Below are 21,694 nucleotides of genomic sequence, written 5' to 3'. Positions count from 1 at the left end.
CCCGTCTGTCAAGCAGGCAGCTGTGGCTGGTCCTCAGCGTCCCGTATGGTCCCCGAGTTCACCAGGAGTAATCCCTGAGCATTTTATTAGGTATGGCCCACAAACCCAAGATAAGAAAAAAAAAAATGGTGAGGAAATTTTAAAAAATATATTGCATATGATAAGTATCTCTTCACAGGTTTTTTAATTGGGAAAATTTAACTATTTCAAAACCTTATTAAAGTTCTCTAGAGAATCACTCTGTGTCCCCTAAGATTAGGAGGCAAAAAAAGAAATCAATAGATCAGCCAAATGGAAGAGGCTTTTATTTGTAAAGAAATGAACTTACAACTGGTCTACAATATATTATTGTAATATAAATAAATGATCCTGCAGGCCCACTAACCTTCCATCCAGACCCACATGAAGCAATGTTACAATATTCTATGTGAAAATGTGCAGGTAACAAAGGTGCAATTACAAGCAAGTTTAAGCAGCAGAGTATAAGGTGCTTTAACAGTTAATGTTGCCATCAACAAACATTTGAATGCTCAATTTTACTTCACTGAATACAGACACAACAAATATGAAAATCTAAGATTCATACACATGCTACTTGTTAATATGAAAGTGCTTTCTTTAAAAAAAAAATACACCAAATGGACAATCTTTTTACATAGGTCATGGTGTGCTTTTACAATGTAAAAATTAACTTCATTTTCAAGATTATACATTTTTCAGCTGAAGCTATAGACACCAATCCCAGATCGCTAATGCTAAGGAGACTAAAACTATTTCATTTCCTGAAGGAGGACGCTAATACAATACTCAGTGTAAAGAAAACAGATATCTATGTATAGCCATAACATTTGTTTTCAATAAAGATAATTTTTTTCTTTTCCTTTGATGATGCATTGTTCATTCTAGATGGTTCAACTTTTGAGGTTTTAATAATATGAAGATCCTATAATGAATAATGAAAGGAACCAAAAAGGAATAAAAAAATTTAATGTTGCCTGAAATACAAAAAAAGCTAATTTAAAAAGCAGATCACAATTTGTCTTTGTTGAATCAACAAAATATTTTTACCAAAAAGACAGAAAGCACTGACTGAGCAGAGGCTGCCCTCCCTGCTCCTGTGTCAGTGCCATTCTGCACTGCCCTTCGCTCTAGCAGCGCTGGCTCTCTCCCTGGTGGAGAGCTGTTGGGATTTACCTCGATCCATTTTGGTTTTGCATAGGAGAAACTAAAAGACCAGGAGTCTTTTGAACGCAGAGACTGGGAGACTCTATTTAAACATCTTGAAAGTTATACATCCAAAATTAACTAGCATACACATTCTGTAACTTTAAAAATTTAAGCATACAAAAAAGTATTTACATAGTAGGTATTTAAACAACATAAAATATTGAAAAGACCAGGTAAATTAAAATATTTTCAAAATAAATTTTAAACTGTACCATGGAAAATATTTTAAAATCAAACTGATTACTTGGCTACCTGTGTTTCTATTCTCACCATTAGTTAAAAATTCTAACCCAATTTGGATACTTTCCTGCTTTAAAATACACGAGATATTTTCATTTCATATCTTAATGGAGAAAGTTAGCATTAAGTAATGTTAATATGTAACAGGCTATCATTAGAAACTAAAAGACTACTCACAGAATCCCCCAGAGTAAGGACTCTGCCCGAAGAACAGTCAGTTCTTCCACTGTTTCCCTCCAAATACTGGTGGGATCAGTGTGGAGCTGTTCTGTGTTTGCCATTTCTATGTTTGAAAGAAGAAGCCTTCTCAGTATGTAAAACATGTGCTTTCTAAAATGTAGATATTTATAGTAATAAAATTTATTTTCTGTAATATTTTCCACTTTAAAAATAATAAAGCTGTTTAGAGACCCCCTAGAAAGTTACTGCACAGCCAACCTTGGGGGAAGCCACTGTGGTTCAGCTTCTGTCTCTGACACACAGGCCGAGCTGCAGCAGCGTGTCTGGAACAGATGAGCTGTGACAAGAATTCTAATTCTAAGGTCTCAAAGCAGCCTCAAAGGTACCTTTAATCTTGAGGCAACCTATGCAATTACATGGTCGATGTTTATGTAAAATGTGTTATAGGAGTCATATGATATATGTGATATTAATTCAGACCTTAGCTGTCATCTAGTGTGATCCTTTACCCAAAGCAAAAAAAAAAAATCCCTAGTTCCAATTTCATGTCTAGTACATCAAATAGAAACAATTACATCCACAAGTGTTTAAGCTACAATCAAGATTTGGAAAGATTCTGTTTACTTATTACTAGTTTTTAAAGACATATTCACCAAACACTGAATGTACACTGTGAATGTTGAGTGATTTGCTATATAGATGAACAAAGACACGAATGACAATTTTCATGTGTTCAAATGTTCCATAGGGTAAATAACAAGAAACACTTAGAAAACTGCCCTCATTTGCTCATCTGTATGAATTTTCTACCTTAGAACAAAAAAGATTACCTTCTATCCAAAGCTCATAAGTATAAAATGAAGCACTGAAAAGAAAAAGATTACACAAATAATAAAATCAGATTATTCAGCGTAGGATTATTGATTTAGAGCTGAGAGGTACCTTGAAGGAAGATTTAAACCAGAGGTTCCTAAATTTAGTTGGTCTACTGCCCACTTTTCAGAAAAAGGAGGGAAAAAAATTATTCTGCTCCTCTTAGAAATTCACCATGTTTAAGCAAACAAAGTGTCCCCCAGTTGTACCTGAGGCTACTATCATCTCCATCATTTCAGTATCCTGGGAGTGGGAGCTAGGGTGGAAGGGGTTGTATCCTACGCTGGGAAGTCTCATTTTAACCATAATTGTTTTGGTTCCAGTAGCCTTCATACCGGAATGAATCAAGAACAAAGCTAAGTAATTGTCTTCAGTGTCACCTTCAGCTAATTAAGCAACAGGAAGCCCCGATCTGACTAGGGTTTTATCCTTATCCTATTTATTCAGATATTGTGTTCATCCTTTATTTTATTACTTTCTGAAACAAAAAGACTCTTTGGAGGGAGATGGGAGGATTTGGGGCCACATCCTTGTGCTCAGGGATCATTCCTGGTGGAGCTCAGATGAATATATGATGTGCCAGGGATAAAACCTGAGTTGGTTGCTTGCAAGGCAAGGGTCTTACCCCCCTATATTATCTTTCCACTCCCCAAAGAATTTTTTTAAGGACTATTACATTTAACCCAAGTATTCTCAAACAAAGATTAAGCATTGAACACTCTGGGTTTACTTGAGGCACCACTAAAAAGTTCCTTCTAAAATAGGTTCTTGCCTATTTCACTACCATCCATAATCTCTTAGAAACAACTTTTTTCACAGCCATCAACTAAAGCTCCACAAAACCTGGATCTAACACTGAAAAAGATTCACTAATGTGTAACTTTTAAGCCAACAAATGATGGCTATTATCAATCCTTAAAATTACGGTAGTCAATTTATGGAAGTGGTATAAAATATACTATTCTTTCATTTAGAACTGTGCAGTGAAAACATTAACTGTTTTCAATTTATACTGATTTCTTTTTCCCCAAATTAAATTCCATACATTACAATACTCTCTTTTAGGCATACACTTTAAAAGACCCTTTGCAGAGGCATCAGAATTCATACTGATGCCAACAATATCATCTGAGCAACCCTACTTTTTAAAGGCCGTAGAAAAAAATTTTTTCCCTAATGTGCTCTAATATCTTAGATTAAAAAGTATCATTTTTAAACAAAATTAAATATTCATGAGCTATATATAAATTTTTCCCTATAAGGGGAAAAAAACATTCATGAAAAACATTTCCTAAAAAGGTCTGCAGACACAGAATTTCTATGTATTTTGGGAGGTTTTGGGTGTCACGCCAGTGGTTGTAGGGGCTACTTTTAGCTCTGTGTTGCCAGGGATCAAACTGTTGGCAAAAGACAAAGTGTCTTAACTGTTAAACATGAAATTTAAAAATGTATATTCCTGCATTTGGCCAAAATTGGAAGAGTTTTCCTCAGAGAACTTGGGCTTCAGATATGAAAGGTGGTGTGCAGTGAGCTCTTAAATGTGTACCTACAGGAAGTTCAGGAAGAGCCGCATGTTCTGCTGTAGAATATACTGGTAATTATATTTTTATTAGTACTTTATTTCTATTTCCACCAAAAGATTTCTCACAGTATTATTTTAAAATCAGATTAAATAAACTCTAACAGTATGTCAAGTTAATTTTTAAAATTGGGGCCAGAATGAAAGTACAGCGCTTGCTTTGCATGCAAACAGCCTGGCTTGGATCCCCAGCACCCATCTGTTCCTCTGAACCCTGTGAGGAATGATCCTGAGCACAGACCCCCGGGTAAGCCCTAGACACTACTGGGTGTGGCCCAAAATAATTAGGAAACTTCCAAAGAAGATAACAGAATTATACTTTTTATCAAATAGATGGCTTGTATAGTTACGAAGCAAACTATCTTCATATATTGATACGAATTTCTAATCCCAAAGACTTTTTAGAAAGATGTTAACGTTTTTAGTAAGAGTACATATTTACTTTTTCTAATACTGTACTTGTGCTTATCTACACTGAATCACAATCTTTAATTGAAGAAAATAAAATTCTCTAACACAGTAATAAAATATCAGTATTGATGAATGTGGATTAAATTAGTCATTTCATGATCCACACTACTGTGAACAGAGGTAGGCTTGTGTTTGCTGAAACCCACACTAATAAAGGGAACCTGTAGTTCTCAAACTAACAATTAAAATACTGTCTGAAAAAATGCCTTTCTTTAAGACAATCTATAAGACTGATTCAACTGTGGTACTTAAAAATGGATGCTCTCTCCTCTTCAATTCGGATAATTACACAATTAAGCTGTGTTAGTGGACATCAGACGTAGGGCCTCACATCTAAGACTCTACCACTGAGCTACACCCCCAATCTCATAAGGACTTGAATTTTCAGCAAGCACTCTTCAATTACCATGCAGCTGTTCAAGTCAAAATTCACTACCTTCTGCATCACAGGAACCTAAGATCTGTGCTCCTAAGGGTGGGATCACCGGATAAAGAGAATGAATAAATTAGATTACATATATATTTTTGACCTAGTAAATATCATGATGTCTTCATTATTTTAATTGGGATCCAAATTACAATTCATTATTTTGAAGGTCACATATATGCTGCTATTTGGTCTCAGTAAACTCCTGTCCTTTTGAGTGTGGGATGTTTCATCACCCGTTCTTCCTCCTAGAAAACTTTCCTCCAGGCCCATCTATTTATGCACAGAATGCGCAGGGAATACACTAAACAGTGTCCAAATATGGACGGTTTCCACAGCCCAAAGATTTTACTAAAACATAATTTTCGGGTAACAGAAAGTGCTGCTCTAGTGGGAATCCTAAAATCAACCTCACTACCAAATCTTCTAAGGATTTCAGAAGCAAAGGCTTCTAAAGAACAAGTGTTCGTGCAGTTTCCTTGGGCCTGGATGGGGCTTTCAGGACAAAGGGTGAGGAGCTTTCCTGCCAACAGTTTGTGAGTGCTCACTGCCAGCTGTATGCACATACAACCAGGACTGTCCTGGTTCAAAATATATCTTTAAGGGGCTAGAGAGATAGTACAGTGGGTAAGGCCAGCCTGGGTTTGGTGTTCCCTGGGTCCCCAAGCCTATCAGGAATAACCCCTGAGCAGTCAAATGTGGCTCAAAATCAAAAACAAGAAAGGAAAAGAAACAAAATATATCTTTAAGCAGTTTTATCAGATGTCCAGCCAAGTATTTCATGTTTCATGTACTCTCAATATGGCTATTAGGACAGCATCATTACATACAATATATATGAGACTATTCTTTCCAAAACTCTTTACGCATGTGTAAACAACCTAGACTGAACAAATATATTGCTTCCCTACCTTACTTGTGTTGTGGTGATACCAAAACCCTACAAATACAAATAATAGAACTTCATGACATTTAATTGAACAAGTCAGTGAGACTGGACATATGACAGATTTCCACCTAAGACTGGTTCTTGAATATGTGTCTGACTTTAATATCACACGATATATGAAAATCAGTATGTCAAAAATTATTCAAAGGCATAGTTACAACAACATTTATTTCATATAGTTCTAAATGCAACAATATACCAAGGAACAAAACAATGTGCTACCTATAAGGAAAAAAAATCGTTTCTATATAAAACTAGGTATGAGTCAAATTCAAAAGTGCAGAACTATATTCAGTGTTGAAGAGAAATATGCCAAGTAGCAGGTCTCTTAGCTGTCCCTCTCCCATTTTCCATTTCTTCACCAATAGTTCTTTCTTCCCATTCTATCTTCAGTACTAGAACTTTAAAAAAAAAAAAAAACCATGTGGAGGATGCTACAGCCAAGGGAAAGTGCCATCATGGAAAGAGTTCTATGCCACTGAGAAGTGAAGGGTCTTGGCCCGCAGTCCACTTTCCATATAGACTCTCTCGGAGCTGCATGGCTGTGTCAGACACACACTTGCACAAAGCTTAAGAAAATCTGTATCATATCAAAAATTTATATAAATCAGCTTTTTTTTTCTACTTTCTTTGGAACACATGACTTAAAGCATATAAAACTTCAAATATATAGGGCTTTTCGTTCCTTAAAGGAAAAAGAGTGAGTCTGTATAAAGAAATAAGAAAAAACAAAAGCCAGAAGATCCATCTGTGTCCCCTATCTGCTTGTCACTCTCCTCTCAGCCAAAACCCTGAAACAGCTGGCAACTCAACAGAGAGTAAGAAGTGCATGTCCTCCTCCCTGGAGTCACACTGATGCTTAGGAGGGAGACAACCAGAGCCATGGTCTTTGTCCACTAAAGTTAGCTGACACTTTAAATCGTATAGAAAGAAAGAAATGGCTGCATTAATAAGAACTACCAGTTCAAAGTAAGCGATCCCTTTCTAAAGAAAACAATTCAGGGCCGGGAAGATAGCTCTGAAGGCTGGAACTTGTGCTTTGCAGGCAGAGTGTCCAAGTCTCATCCTTGGGCCAAGAGGAGCCAAGGTAGCCCCAAAACCAAACAGAAAACAGTTTCTTGAGGGGAAAAAAAATAAGCCTATTTTCTGAGTATGATTTGAATAGGGACAACAGAAATTCTGAACTATTCTTATGATTATAGCATTCAAAATTATAAGGTGCTCTCAAATAGAATCCCGTTTTTGTAAGCTCTTTTGGACTCTCAACACAGCGCGAGGCACAGGGCTTTCAGTGAGTTCCTGATGACTGACACTAGGGAAGGAGGACAGTAAAAGGAGATTCCTAATAGTAAGAGGCTAATACCTGAAAGGAAGCGGCTAATATAGTTATGAGAGGTAACAATCATTGCTAGGGGAGGCGATCTTCAACAATGAATTTATTATCAATTGTCTGTGGATCATCCATGACAATTTTAACTCCAGGAAAGATTCTCCTTAGTTTCTCTGACCCCTGTCAAATGGACTATCTCCTCCTAAAGCTCAGCCTGAATCTGTGTTTTGAAATTGCAAAATAAGAGAGAAGTCAAGCACATAACAAATATGACAAATAACTACTGATAAATGAGAACGGAGTCTAGAGTACCTAACCTTTCTTGACATTTGACCATTTAAAAACATGGTATAAAGAAATATGTAACGAAGAGTACAAACTATTGTAGGTCTGGAATATGAGCCTTACACTATATTACACCTTCTAATCCTACATATAACTATTAGTAAACATCTTTTTTTAAAACCGTTACTACACAAAGGAACCCCACATAGCATACATTCAAACAAGAGGCATCTAAAGATTAAAAAAATTACCCGCTGTATTTTTGTATAAAAATAATCAACATTTTCTAATGTACACAAAGCCAAAAGATAAATATCTGTGATGTCTCTAGAGACATCTTTAGTCTTCTACTAGCTCAACACAATCTTTTTTGGAAAGAGCAGTGACAGTGATTGAAACCCACCGGCCCTTCCTAATGAGTTGGACTTCTGCCAAAACACTCATGTATGTTCCTTCAATCATTTAAACATCTCAAGTGTAATAAAGATAAGATTAAAGTACATGTCTGCTGTCCAGGGCTCTCACAAATGATTCTGTTTTAGTGTCTTAAGTCTATAGAACACTAGCTGTTCAATGAAAGATTCTACTTGAAATTGTGTTTTTCTTCCTTAAAACACATAGAGAAAATTAGATCTGGTCACCCAAGAGCTACCACTTGGTATAAGTGCTTTGCAAGAAACATTCAAGGGTTTAATCAAGAAAAGCAACGCACATTCTAACTAAACCTGGCATGTTTAATATCTGAAATAATCTAGAGAGCAATGACATATCTAACATATCTGCTGAAACTATCTGCTAGCCAGCACTGATTCAAACTATAATCAGATGCCCTCACCAGAGCAGTGGAACACAGATATGGAAGATAACATGAATCAGTACCTTCTGAGAATCATTACTTGAACCTGCGACCTTTTATTATATGCCAATTTAACAGACTTTTAGTCTTTCTAATATATCCAAAACTAAGGAAAAACTTCAGCAAAACATTAATGCTATCTGAAATACTTCAATATAATATTCTTATGTCCCTTTAAAAAAATACCCTTTTGGTGAAATACTGAAACACTGATCACTCCTACATCTAGGTCATAACCTTGGCACTGCTGACATATGGGCCTGACATCTCTGCTTCTCTTGAGGACTGTAGGATATTTAGCAATACCAAATGAATTCTTCACTCAAATTTGGAACAGAAACCAAGTGTTCTAAGTCACAGATAGTGTTATTTATGCAAGAATGCAAACCTTTTTTCACAAAGCAACTAACAGAGAAGTTTCTCTAAAGCACACAATGATACCTCGTTTTATACAATTCCAATCACCGGACTCCAAATGATATCTCTCATAACAACCTATAGAAAATTTACAGGGTAGAAAAATGTATACGAAAACCGAATCAAAAGAGGAAAATGTAAATCATCAAATTACTTTTTTAAAAGGATTTTTTATATTAATGATAAACATCACCCTTTAAAAAATTATCTAGTATAACACATTTCTTTGAAAAATATCATGGCCCTCTGTAACAAGTCTTTCAATGTTGTGTGCAACCTGTAAAATTAATTTCACCAATGTTGGTAAATTATGAAAATGCATGAATATGTTGAAGAAATGTCAGCTTTTGAGACGTAGATCCCACTGTGCTTGGCTATCCACCAAAGTAAGTGTAATTTTAAAGGCCAGCTTCAGCCTTTTACCTTACACATTACATTTGTGTGAGAAGAGTAAAACTGCTGATATCACAAGACTTTGTGATTCTGTTAAGATTCCTTCAGAGAGTTGATGCGTGCACAGATCTTTAGGGCTGGGCCTAGCTTTATATTCATTGCACTCATAAGATGGTCTTCTTTTAGCAAGAGAAGGGCCTGTCCATCAATCTCCTGTGCTCTGAACTCATCTGCAATATCCTGGCAGCCTGGAATTTGATCAAAGGAAGGAAGTTAGGCTTAATATACAATAATTAGATGTTTCCCCTGACAGTCATAGTAATGCTCTCACTGGTTCTGAGTATCTGCAATATAGGCGAGAAATAAATGAAATTTATATAGGCTTGGAAAATAAGAAAATATCTTGGCATTCTGATTTCAAATAAGAATTTGAAATCCAGATAAAGCAATTTAGATGGGATTGTTGTTCTAAAAATACCATGGAAGTAATTAGTAAGAAACAGGTAAAATGTATAGTGATCAATCTCGAATAACACATCTTCACCAAGGAAAAAAAAACCAACAACAACAATACTGTCATCATCTAACAGACTTGGATAAACTAGTAATTAATCTAAGTATGAAATACTTAATGAATTTATCTATGTAATATATCGTTTACATATAAGTACAGAGAAATAAAAGATAACATTATGCCACCTAAATAACAATTTACATTTTCTGAAGTACCAGAGGATTGATTTCATTATCATTCGTACCGATCTTACTTAATGACCTTCAATTGCCAAGCAGATTTTAAACAGCTTTATTTTTCATTCAGGATAGAATCAATTCATTAAGATTATGGTATAATTCTACTATAATTCTGAACTATATTACAGTGCTTGAAAATAGCTCAACTTAGAAGAGACAGTAAAATTTAAAAAATGAATTTAAGAATTAAAAACAGCAAAGTTTTAATATTTTATTCAAATTAGCATTCTAAAGGAAAATAAAAAGACAATGAAAATGGAAATGCTAGAACTTACCTGTGGATTCCACCATGAGGAATGACTACGCTTTCTATTGTAAATGTATCGTTTATAGGAGATAACAGTGCATCCTTACAACCCAGCCCAAAGCACTCTAAGTACTAAGTACATCTTCCCTGAGTAAGTGAGGGACTGAATGAAGCAAGCAGTAAACAAGAATGCAGTCCACCAGAGCACAGCTGTGTGTGAAAGTAATGCAGACATTCTTTGCTGATTGTACCCTTTCCATTTCCTACACAGCATCCAGATTCTCAGGATTTCTGCTTATTACTTTATCATATTTTAAGTCTGCATTTCTAAAATACCCTACACAAAATTTTTATGGTTTGCTCATTTATCACATAAGAGAAACTATGTAGTAAAAGTGAGATTACTCACCGTAGACAAGCCCCTTTTCTTTTCCCAGAGGTAGCTCTCAACAAAACTGGGCACACAAAACTGACTAATCTTGCAACTAGTTGTGACTTCATCCTTCTCTTTATGAAAGAACTAATATTCTTCTCTCTTCAGTCTTACTTATAAGAACATAGGAAAGAAACGAAGAGAGAGAGAGAAAGGGCAGAACTTAACTAAAATTCAGAAAAACAAGAGCAATGAGAAGTTACGGGACGGTAAGAGCTACATTTGGAAATGGAAAAAGGAATTCTTCGTGAGGAAACTCTAGCCTGTTCTTGATGCTCTGTGTAAAGAGACCCCTCTTCAGATATTTTTAAATGTATTAATAAGAAAGAACAGCATCCCTGGATTTTAGTCACAACTTCCTTTAAGCCAACCACAAAGAGAAAAGTAGTGAAGAACATATCATTGTATAGAAACTGAAGCAGAAGGGCCTGAGAGGAGAAGCAGGAGGATATATGCTCCCAGAAACTCGTTAGAGAAATAAGAACTTTTAAAAAACTTGTACTATTTGAGGTAGAGTTTTTTAAGTTTTTATCAGACTCTAGTTCTGTAAAATGCACCTCAAATACATGTACAAATCTCTACCAACTGCAGCTCCCAGCTGGCTCAGCGGGATAACCTGCAGTTATCAGGGCAAGCCTGGACCTCTGCACTCAGTCACGGGTTCCAGCTGGACTCACAAATAGCCCGATCACTTTTCTACCTAAGTCCAAAACAAAAGACACTCTGCATAAAAAATGGCCTCACGAAGATATAACCAGCCACTCAGTACTGGAGAGTAAGTATTCAGAAAACAGTACATAATTGTGTTTTTAGACAATCCCTACTAACAGAAACAAAATATATTACTGATTCACAGACAGGGAATAGGTGGATATTTGCAAAAGACACTAGAATTAAGGAAGATAACTGCAGTTAAATGAAAACCTTAAAAGTTTTTTTTTTAATTTAAAAAATTTATTCTGGTGAAAAGAGGGGGAGAGCGTTTGGGACTACACGCTCTTTATTCCTGGCTCTGCTCTCAGAGACCAATCCCAGTTGGGGGGAGGGTGGTGTCATATGGGATACTGGGTGTCAAACCCGGGTTGACCACGTGCAAGGCAAGCACCCTACCTGCTATACTATCACTTTGGCTCCTGAAAAAAAAAAAAAAAACCTGTCAATGTACAAAAAATTAGAAGAAAATTTTCCATTCTGGTCATCACCTGAGAACTGGTGTCTGGGTGTACTGCCTGTAAGTTCAAAATATGATCACAACAGAATGGCTTGTTCAAGGATGGCATGATACAAAGAGAAGAGAAACCCACAGGAGTAGATGCAGGTACCCTATAAAAGAGGGTACCCTTCTTGAAAGGAAAAAAAGTACAAGAGATGATATGATTTACAAGATTCCCCATTCTATGAGAAAAGTGTGGCAGTAGACTACTCCTGAGAAGAAGGGATGGGGGCGGGGGGAGATGGGAGAGGGGGGAAGTCCAGCATTAGCTACAATGACTCAAGAGTAAGTTTACCCAGGCTAGAGGAACATAAAGAAATGAAGACAAAAGGTATTTTCTGGCATGAGATTTGTCTTAAGCTATTCAGAAGAAAACTCTGAGAAAGAAGATATAACAGCTTAAACAAACAAGTCTGATATTTAGCCTGTCAAAGTACTTTGGAAATAGATCACATTTAACCTTTGTAAGAAAAACAGGGCATATTAAGGGACTTTTAAAGCAGTACCAAACAATTCTAAATTATAAAGCTGTCTCTTTTTAATATGAAGTGCGCTCCAAAAAAGGGTCATAAAATCAAGTGTCTGAATCAACTCAGAGAAGCTTCTCAAATTATAAGCAGAAAAACAAAATAAAAAACTAAAACAAAGATCTTCCCACCTTCAACAGAGAAGAGGCCAGGCAGTCTGGTGAGCAACGCGGCCGGAGAAATGCTCTGGACCCGAATCCGGGCCAACAACACCAGGGATCCAGACGGAGGAGGTACAGCTGGCACACCTTCTCCGGATGGAGCCCTGGCGACACTGAGAAGCAACTAACACGGCTCCGGGTTGCGGGACTGGAACACATCTGAGCCGCGCAGCCGCTGACGCAGCCGCGCAACCTTTTCTAAAAACTGAAAACATACAATCTTTTAATGACAAACCAATTATCAAATGCTTCCTTAGTAGGGCTGTCTTCCTTGGGGGGAAACTCCAACAACAATAGTGAGTTTTGTTTTGCAATATGGAATGTAATCAAGGTAGAGAGAAAATGAAGTGAAATTCATCAGTTATACAGTTGGGGGGGGCTGTGGCGGGGGGTATACTGGGGATTTTGGTGGTGGAATAGGGGCACTGGTGAAGGGATGGTGTTTGAATATTGTATAACTGAGACATAAACCTGAAAACTTTGTAATTTTCCACATGGTGATATAATAAAAATTTTAAAAATTTAAAAAAAAAAAACTAAAACAAAAACCCTTCAAAGCAAAAATGCAACTGAGTTTCTAATCAAGAAGTCTAGAGAAGCTTCATGGCGGATGGCTCGGGGGGGGCGGGGGGGAGCAGAGTGAGCCCCTGAAAAAGCAGGAAAGCAGGCCAAGTGACAAAGGGACACCAGTGTCTGCTGTGGTTTGACTCCACTCCTCAGGCAGTCACCAACCCCCCACTCCCCTGAGAGAGAAAGGGTTCTTCTGTGATCTAGAGGAATCTGAAGCCTCACTCTCATCCCTCGCGCCCATCTGAAAGACAGAGGCTGCTTCTGAAGGGAAGAGAATCAAAGTTCTCTAAAGACCTTTCTCTTAAGGTCCTTCAAGTGTTAATTCTTAGGATGATTAAACTGCTGCCACCAAGATGTGATCCCAGGGGCACCACATGTGTGCGGCCTCTCTGCAGCTGCACGAACGTGAATCCAGACGCCAGCTAAATTTTTCGGCATGGGCAGCTCCTTGCAGAATGTCTCCAGACTGAGAACTAAGCCGCGGCCCCATGCCCGCCCAAGAGGGGAAAGGTATTTCTCTCTCTCGCCTCTTCCTTGCCGGGGGTGAAGGGCGTGGTGACTGCCATATTATGACGACCACAGATGGGGTTTACAAGCTTGCAAGGATCCAATACCTGGAAGAAATCTCCCTGGACTTAGTTGCTAAAGTACAGAAATCCAAAACCGCGCGACCTCATATCCCTTCACAACAGGTCTGACTCTAGTGGGGTACTCCTAACAATAATAGTGAGGTTTGTGTTGAAATATTGAATGTAACCTAAGTAAATAGAAAGTGAAGTGAAATTTATCAGTTACAAGGCAGGGGGGTGGGGTGGGGGGGTGGTTGGGATGGGAGGTGTACGGATTTTTTTTTTTTTGGTGGTGGGATATAGGCACGGGTGAGGGGATGGTTGTTTCAGCATTGTATAACTGAGACTTAAGTCTGAAAGCATTGTAATTTTCCACATGGTGATTCAATTTAAAAATAAAAATTTAAAAAAATTAGAGGAAAAAAAAAGATGATTAAACTGGTCTAAATGCTGAAATTTATCTTTTTTTTTTTAAATTTCTGAATCACACCTAGTGGTGCTCAGGGGGTTACTTAAGGCTCTGCACTCAGGATTTACTCCTGGTAGTGCTCGAGGGACAATATGGGATGTCAGGGATTGAACCTCGGTCAGCCACATGCAAGGCAAACGCCCTACCCACTGTACTATCATCCAGCCCATGAAATTTCTTATATTAAAACCACAACCAGTGAGGACATATCACGTTCTAACATACCAATTTTAAAGCAGATTCTAAACCTACATGGTTAGCAGAGAATCCACACTATAAATTTTCTTGGGTACATATTTAAATATCTTCCCATAAAAAATGAAGTCCTCCTTATATAATTTCATCTTTCTTTAAAAGTGACCATACACATTTTTTTTAAAAGGAAAGAAAAAACCACCTTACCATCTCTAAAATCAAGCTTGGAGGGGAGGGAGGAAAGATTTCATAATTTCTATACAAAATGTAACGCGGCTTACATTTTTGTTAAAAAAGAAAGTTTTCTAAATTTTCTCCACTCACACTGAACACCTATTATGTGTTTGCTTCTGGGGCTGTGGTCACCTTCATAGAACGATTAATTAAAACAGTAATTGGATTAATTTTTAGTTGTCTATAGACAAGCTCAAAAGGGTGTATTTAATTTTGGAAAGCAAAAGAAGTGATAAAAAGCCCAAATATAATATAAAAAAGCAACTTGGTTTTTAACGTTAAAAACCCAAAGTGAATGGTAAGGTTGCTAATTAAAAAATGAATTGTGCGAACCCAATGAGAAGCCGAGGTCTGCAGGCGCACAGTGGCAAACGCCAGGCCCCATGGGATGGGGAGGAGCTGATCCTTCTCCCGATGGGACTCTGAGATGATGCCCGAGAACTGCCCCGGCTACTCATTAAGCTCCTAAATGGCCATGATCCAGAGACACACGCACATCGTGTGTCTTGCTGCAGCTTGCTGCAGATATATCTCCAGATCCTAATTATTGAAATTTTAGAATTCCAGGAGGACATTACATGCTATTCATAACAAGCAATACAAAACAAATTGTCTAGCATTGCCTTTCTGGCAGGTTTGAGTGGTGGTGGGAAAATTCCAAATAATAATGGTAGGACTGGTGTCAAAATATTCAGTGTAATCAAAGTAGAGAGAGTATTATGGAATTGTCTGCCACACAGGCAGGGGAGGGGTTGGGATAGGGGGTGGGGGGCTTACTGGGGATTTTTGGTGGTAGAAAATATATACTGGTGAAGAAATGGTATTTGATCACTGTATGACTGAAACTCAAACATGAAAGCTTTGTAAATGTACCTCATGGTGATTCAGTTAAAATTTTTTTTAAATAAATAAAAAATCATATTCACACATGTTAACTATGTGGTATCCTCAGAAGCAAAATAGCAGCCATTTTTAGTAGCTAGCTCACTGGAAGAAGTGGAAAAGTAAAAGATTATTGCTGTATTAAAAAGATAAAGAACATCAAGATTTAAAGCTGATGGAAAGAATACAAAATAAAAGCAGACAATTAAGAATGGGTTCTTCAATATTGGAATGGAATATCATGGCAGGATTTTGGCTGTCTATTTAAAAACTAAAATTTCAGTAATGTTTCTTGATGCTTACTAATTGCAAAGAATCAAAGGACCCAGCTTCTTTTAAAAGAACCAACTTGATTTTTTTTTGAAGAAGAAAGTAAAAATTTAGAAGTCTACAAGGTCTTGATTAGCTTTCAAAAAGTAAAGAAAAAAATCAGTGTCTCTTATTTCATTCTTGCAAAGTTAAATTAGGAAATAAGAAGGAAATGGAATAGGAAAGTGGAAGCACAGAAAGGAAAAAGTGTCCGACTAATCTCTCTACTGACCTCGCAAGAGAAATCAGACTGAGAAGAGAGCACCTATAATATCTCCACTGGCTGAGGTCACAGCGGAAGCAGAATTAGTCAGTTTTTATCGACTTGGGGGGGGGCTATGAGTAAATGCCAGATGTTCTGGAAGAATACGGGAGAGGAGACAGATCACATTTCCACAGCAAATGCCAATTAATATAGAAACCGACTTCTTTAGCCCTTCTGTGCAGCATGTCTGGATGGATCCAACATCATTCCGTGTGTGAATGTACAGGAAAACAGGAAGGCCACCGTGGTGAGTGACGTACCCGGCAAAGAATGAATGAAGGCCCACACGTCATCCACGGTCCAGACAGCCGGCTCTGTCTGTGCAGCCGGCAGCAGGTCGGCGCTCTCGGGCACTTTCCTGACCCGCACGTCCCGGAGCTCCCGCTCTCGCTCCCGCTCACTCTGCCTGCGCAGCCGCGTGGTCATGGCAGACGGCACGGAATCCTCATGAGAAGCCAAGTCTTCTTCTGCAGATGGATAAGTAATTGGAAGCTGGAAAATGTAGTACAAGTAAAATACAGCACTGCACTTGGCTCTGCGTGTCTGAAAGGGGAATGGTACAGTGAAGTGGGCTTTCTACAGACCTGCCTGAGGAGATGCTCTCTCGCCGCCCCCTCAGCGCCACTGGCACGGCGGCCACGGTGCCCGAGGCTTGCATTATCAGGCTTACGATTCCAGCGACTAAGTGCAAATTTTTTTGAACAACTAACATTGTACCTAAGAGATTCAAGTAAGAAAAATAATTAAATTATATACAGGACACTCCATTTAGTATTTATTATGACTTTAAAGTGCAGTTGTGAATCAGTAAGTGCTGTACACGATTTGCTTATGCTATTAGTTAAAAAAAAACAAAACCCACTTCTATGTATAACATAACTTAGCTCTGCAATATAACACTGGACACCTATAAAAAGGTATTGTTTTCTCCCAGTTACACTGTAATGTGGAGAAAATTTTCTGCAAAATACAGAAAAAAATGAACTTCATAAGAACAAGGTTCCAGAAGGAAAAGAAATTACGCATTAACTAGGTACATATTTATTCAAGTTTATATTTATGAATTTTAATATAGTAGAGAGGGGAAATATTAAACAGGTAGTAAAGATTCAAATATTACTGAAACTGAAGCGTGTCAATATAAAGCTAGATTTAAAAGTTACATGTCTTATTAGTCAAGAAACTGTATGATTTTTCTTAACCATCTAAAAATTAAAAACACTGAGCCCAGGAGACATATAAAATAGGCTACAGGAAGAACAAGGTGTAGACATAGTTTATCAACTGCTTATCTAGAAATTAAAATGAAAATAAATAGCCTAAGAAACAAATTTCTGAAAGTTGCAGAAAGGCTAAAAAAATATGAGCAATTCCTCTTTTTTATACATATAAATCTGCTATTGTAATTTCTTATTTTCTTCAAGAAATAAGATTGTTCATAAAAATGACATTAATTTTTACTGTTCTAGATCCAGTATACAGACAACATTAATTTTCCTGATGCATGTTTTTTTTTTAATACCAGTAAGGCATATTAAGAAAATGAAAAAGCTATTTCTCTTAAAAAGTTATAAAATTTTTAAAAGCTGTTCTGTTGGTCACTTAATTTTACCCTAAACAGTTCATCAGGCTCTTGTGTTCATTATGCCTCTGTGGGCTTGGCTCTAGAGGTTTCTGGTTTCCACTTACGAAAATTGTCGTAAGAAATGAAACTAACTTTACCCTTGCTTTCAGTACCCAGACATTTAGTTCCCCAAAACAGATAGGCAAATAAGCAACAGAAATTCTTTCTTATGTTCTCTCTCCCTGCTCTGTCATCTGCATTTTCTTATGACAGGATCCTAATTTTCTAAAGATGTTTATCTCACAGGTAATGTAACAATTCAGTAATCATCTCTGGGAGAAGAGTGATGGCAAAGTTAAATATCCTGAAATATTTCAGTATCTCTAAATAGTAGCTCCACAGCACTGTCGTCCCATTGTTCATAGATTTGCTCGAGCGGGCACCAGTAATGTCTCCACTGTAATACTTGTTACTGTTTTTGGCATATCGAATACACCACGGGGAGCTTGCCAGGCTCTGCCGTGAGGGCAGGATACTCTCGGTAGCTTGCCGGGCTTTCCAAGAGGGACGGAGGAATCAAATCCAGGTCAGCCGCGTGCATGAAGACATAATTTTTTCTGAGATTATATGTGTGTGTGGATACTTAAGAGCTTTTAATCACAGAATCACAAAGCCCACTAGTCCTTCTCATAGTATGTGGAAATTGATAAACTCCCCACATGAAACCATGAGTTCCATAATCTGATTCAGACTATCAGTGAGAGTCTCTGAGGCCAGAGTAACATAATGGTCTAAGTGCTTTGCGTGTGGGAGACCCAAATCTGACCCTCTGCACCTCATGGAGTACTCACAGACTGACACCAGAAACCAAGAAGTCTAATTGTGAGGAAAATAATTTTCTTATTTAACTCAAATTTTTACTAAGTATATTTCAGTGCCATCATACTACATTAATGTTTAAGCAAGAAATTCCACAGATGTCTCAATCAAGCCTTGAATGACTGGACACAAAGGACAGCTTTTCTGAGCAGAGAAGAAACTTCAAAGTAGCACTTGTGCAGCCTTTCACCTTCAGGGATAAATACCTAGATCCAGATTTATCAGTACTGAAGATTTTAACATTGTTATTTATTTATTTTGGAATTTTTGGTCACTCTCAGTGGCTCTGGGGGTACTTCTGGTTTTGTGCCCAGGGGTCATTCCCAGTGGTGCTTGGGGGACCATTGTGATACCAGGGACTGAACCCAAGCCTCCACATGAAAAGCATGCACCATGCACTCTAACCCACTCAACTCCCTCTCACCACAAAAGACTTTTTTTTTAAATGTAAACTAAAGACATGATCAATGAAAATAAACTTTTTTGTGTTTGCTTGTTTGGGCCACACTCAGCTGTGCTCAGAGATTACTCCTGGCTTTGTACTCATGGATCATTGTAGGTAGGCTCAGAGTTAAGTGACCATATGTGTACTGGGGATCAAATGAAAGTTGGCTGTGTGCAGGGCAAGCACCCTTCCCACTGTACTATTTCTCTGGCCCAAAACATTTATTAGTAGTACTACTTAGCTATAATATTAATGAAAAGCTAGTTTTTGAAATATCATATATACTTTTTGGTATGGCAATGTAATAATTATCCATAATGCAATGATTACTATAGCTGTCCTAAAGTGTAATAAACAGGGTAAAGTTAAAACAAGAGAAAACTTTTTTTTTTCCTTTTTTGGGTCACACCTGGCGTTACTCCTGACTCTGCACTCAGGAATTACTCCTGGCCGTGCTCAGGGGACCATCTGGGATGCTGGGAATCGAACCTGGGTCCGCCACATGCAAGGCAAATGTCCTACCCATTGTGCCATCGCTTCAGCCCCGAAAAAATATTTTAAAGCAGAGTAAATCCCTGCATTTCAATACTGATAAAACAATTTGACAAATAAATAGTTTTGATACATGAAAAATTAATGGTCTATTTCTAAGAGGGATTGTTTCAAGCATATTCTTAACTACTAATAGACTCCTAGTTCAATATAAGATTAACTGCAAAACTCATTACATATATAATTTTCACAGAGCAAAATTTATCAGTTAAGTACCAAAGTAGCTATAGGTAATATCTACTGATATTATTTCTCTATGACATATAGGATAGGTTTGATTATATTGGTAAGTTGTACTAGCTTTTTGGTTTTACTGCAGTGTAAGTATAGGGAATTTACAGAATAAAGATACCTTTTGGCACATGACATAGTACAGAATCGTTTTGACCGAAGAAATTCATTAGCATATCCCATCTTTCCACAAAATTCACATTTGAGCAATTCACTGTCCATCTCTTCTAATGTCTCTAAAGGAAGGAAACAAGGGGGAAGAATTCAAAAATGTAACAGTAGTACATTTTTTTAAAGCCACTACTTTGGCTGGATGCACCTAATTTACATTTTCCAGGAAAATTAAAACAATGGCCCTTTTACTTTTCATTCTATGGCCACTTTACCAGAGGGCAAAGGTTTCTATACCCAACAAAAATTGTATGGTGTTTCTACATACATAAATATTATTCAAGGTTCATTTTGCTGAGAATCCAATTCTAAAATGAGCAAATAACTTGAGGTATGCACTGTAAGACAAACAAAGGCGAATAAGCCAGTACCCTCCAGGAAGAATCCTTTCCAAGCACACTGAGGACAGGAGAAGTACAGCAGAGAGGGCGATTGCCAGGCAGCTAGCCTGGGTTCGATCCCTGGCGTCCCAGATGGTCTCCCAAGCACTGCCAGAAATAAATTCCTGAGTGCAGAGCCAGGAGTGACTCCTGAGATCTACCAGGTATGCCCCCCCTCAAAAAACAAAGTATACTGTAGAGGATATAAATTGTGCTGAAGATATTCAGCAGAGAACACTTAATTCTAACAGGAAGAATGAAGATGACTACAAAGAGAAGGTAAATTTGTATGTGTTTTATTTGATTTTATTTACTTATTTTTTTTACTGTAAAGGGATTTGACTGATAGAAAAAAAAAATGTTGGAAAATTTCCAAATACTTGAAACCAAAACATAGGTCTAAATAAAATTCGGGTCAAAGAAGAAATCAAAACAGATTATGAAGGACTTTGAAATGTCTAAAATAACGTATCAAAAACTCTAAGACACCACTAAAACAGTACTCAGCAGGAAAGTTACTTAACACCTTGTATGGTCTCAAATCAGTCAACTGAGGAAACAATCTGAGCTTCTATTCTACGAAACTAGAAAAAGAAGAGCAAAATAAATGGGAAAACAGGGAGGAAGAGGAGGAGAGAGGGTCGGAGGGAGGGAGGGGGAAAAGAGTGAGCTAATGTGTCTTATTTTAGGGGAAAATATAAAATAATACACTCTAATGGGTACAGTTGAATGTATGAAGATATCTAGAGATCTTATTAAAAAGTCCTAAACTTTTCATTCATCTTTAAGAAAGAAAACAAAACCATAGCTGAAATAAGAATGTCTTCACTCCACCTCTATAGTCACAGCCTTCAAGTCATGGTACAGGACCCAAAGAAGCATCTTCCCTAAACCCTTCAGTCCTGAGTAGCAGTCACTGTAAGCGAGCAACTAGTCCTCAGGAGAAATCAGTTTCTCAAAGGTAAACCGAGGTTTCTAAAGGTTTCTAATCGCTTGTGTGCCCTGGGGAGCAGGCATTCTAAATGACAGTTCTGGGTGGGGAAAGTTCAGGAGGCGGGGGTTTAATCCCTGTACCACATGGTCCCAGACATCACAGGCGGTGACCCCTGGCCCAGGACTGTCCCCCAGCGCTTGCCACATGCGCCCTCAGTCCCCCTGAAAAGAGACAGAACAGTTCCACTGTTTCCCACTTAAGAACCAAGAGAACTGAGATCCGTGAGAAAGGACCAGGAATATAGCTCTGTGGGAAAGCACATCCCTGGCATGCACATGACCTGTCCCTCTGCCAAAACTAATGAATATTAAATAAAAACTCTCATGATTTTTTTTTTCTTTTTTGACTTCTGGGCTATAGCCAGCATTGCCCAGGGGTATAGATGGAATAACTCGTGATGGTGCTCAGGAGTCTATGGGGGTAC

The 21,694-nt window shown here is 37.7% G+C and overlaps 1 protein-coding gene across 2 annotated transcripts in view; it reads right to left on the bottom strand.

Moving 5' to 3' along the window:
• Positions 1-283: 283 nt before the first annotated feature.
• Positions 284-21,694, bottom strand: part of PHC3 (polyhomeotic homolog 3) — a 99,897-nt gene continuing 78,486 nt past the window's right edge. For both annotated transcript variants that reach the window (XM_055125715.1, XM_055125716.1), the window contains 4 exons: positions 19,847-19,961; positions 16,639-16,771; positions 16,315-16,546; positions 284-9,475 (listed from right to left, as the gene is read on the bottom strand). In XM_055125715.1, the coding sequence (XP_054981690.1) occupies positions 9,321-9,475; positions 16,315-16,546; positions 16,639-16,771; positions 19,847-19,961 (635 nt within the window). In that variant the 3' untranslated portion in view covers positions 284-9,320. The remainder of the gene's footprint in view (positions 9,476-16,314; positions 16,547-16,638; positions 16,772-19,846; positions 19,962-21,694) is intronic.

Source organism: Sorex araneus, chromosome 2 (assembly GCF_027595985.1).
Source record: "Sorex araneus isolate mSorAra2 chromosome 2, mSorAra2.pri, whole genome shotgun sequence".
NCBI lineage: Eukaryota > Metazoa > Chordata > Mammalia > Eulipotyphla > Soricidae > Sorex > Sorex araneus.
Note: the sequence above shows the minus strand (reverse complement) of the source record. Positions and strands in the feature narration are given on the sequence as shown.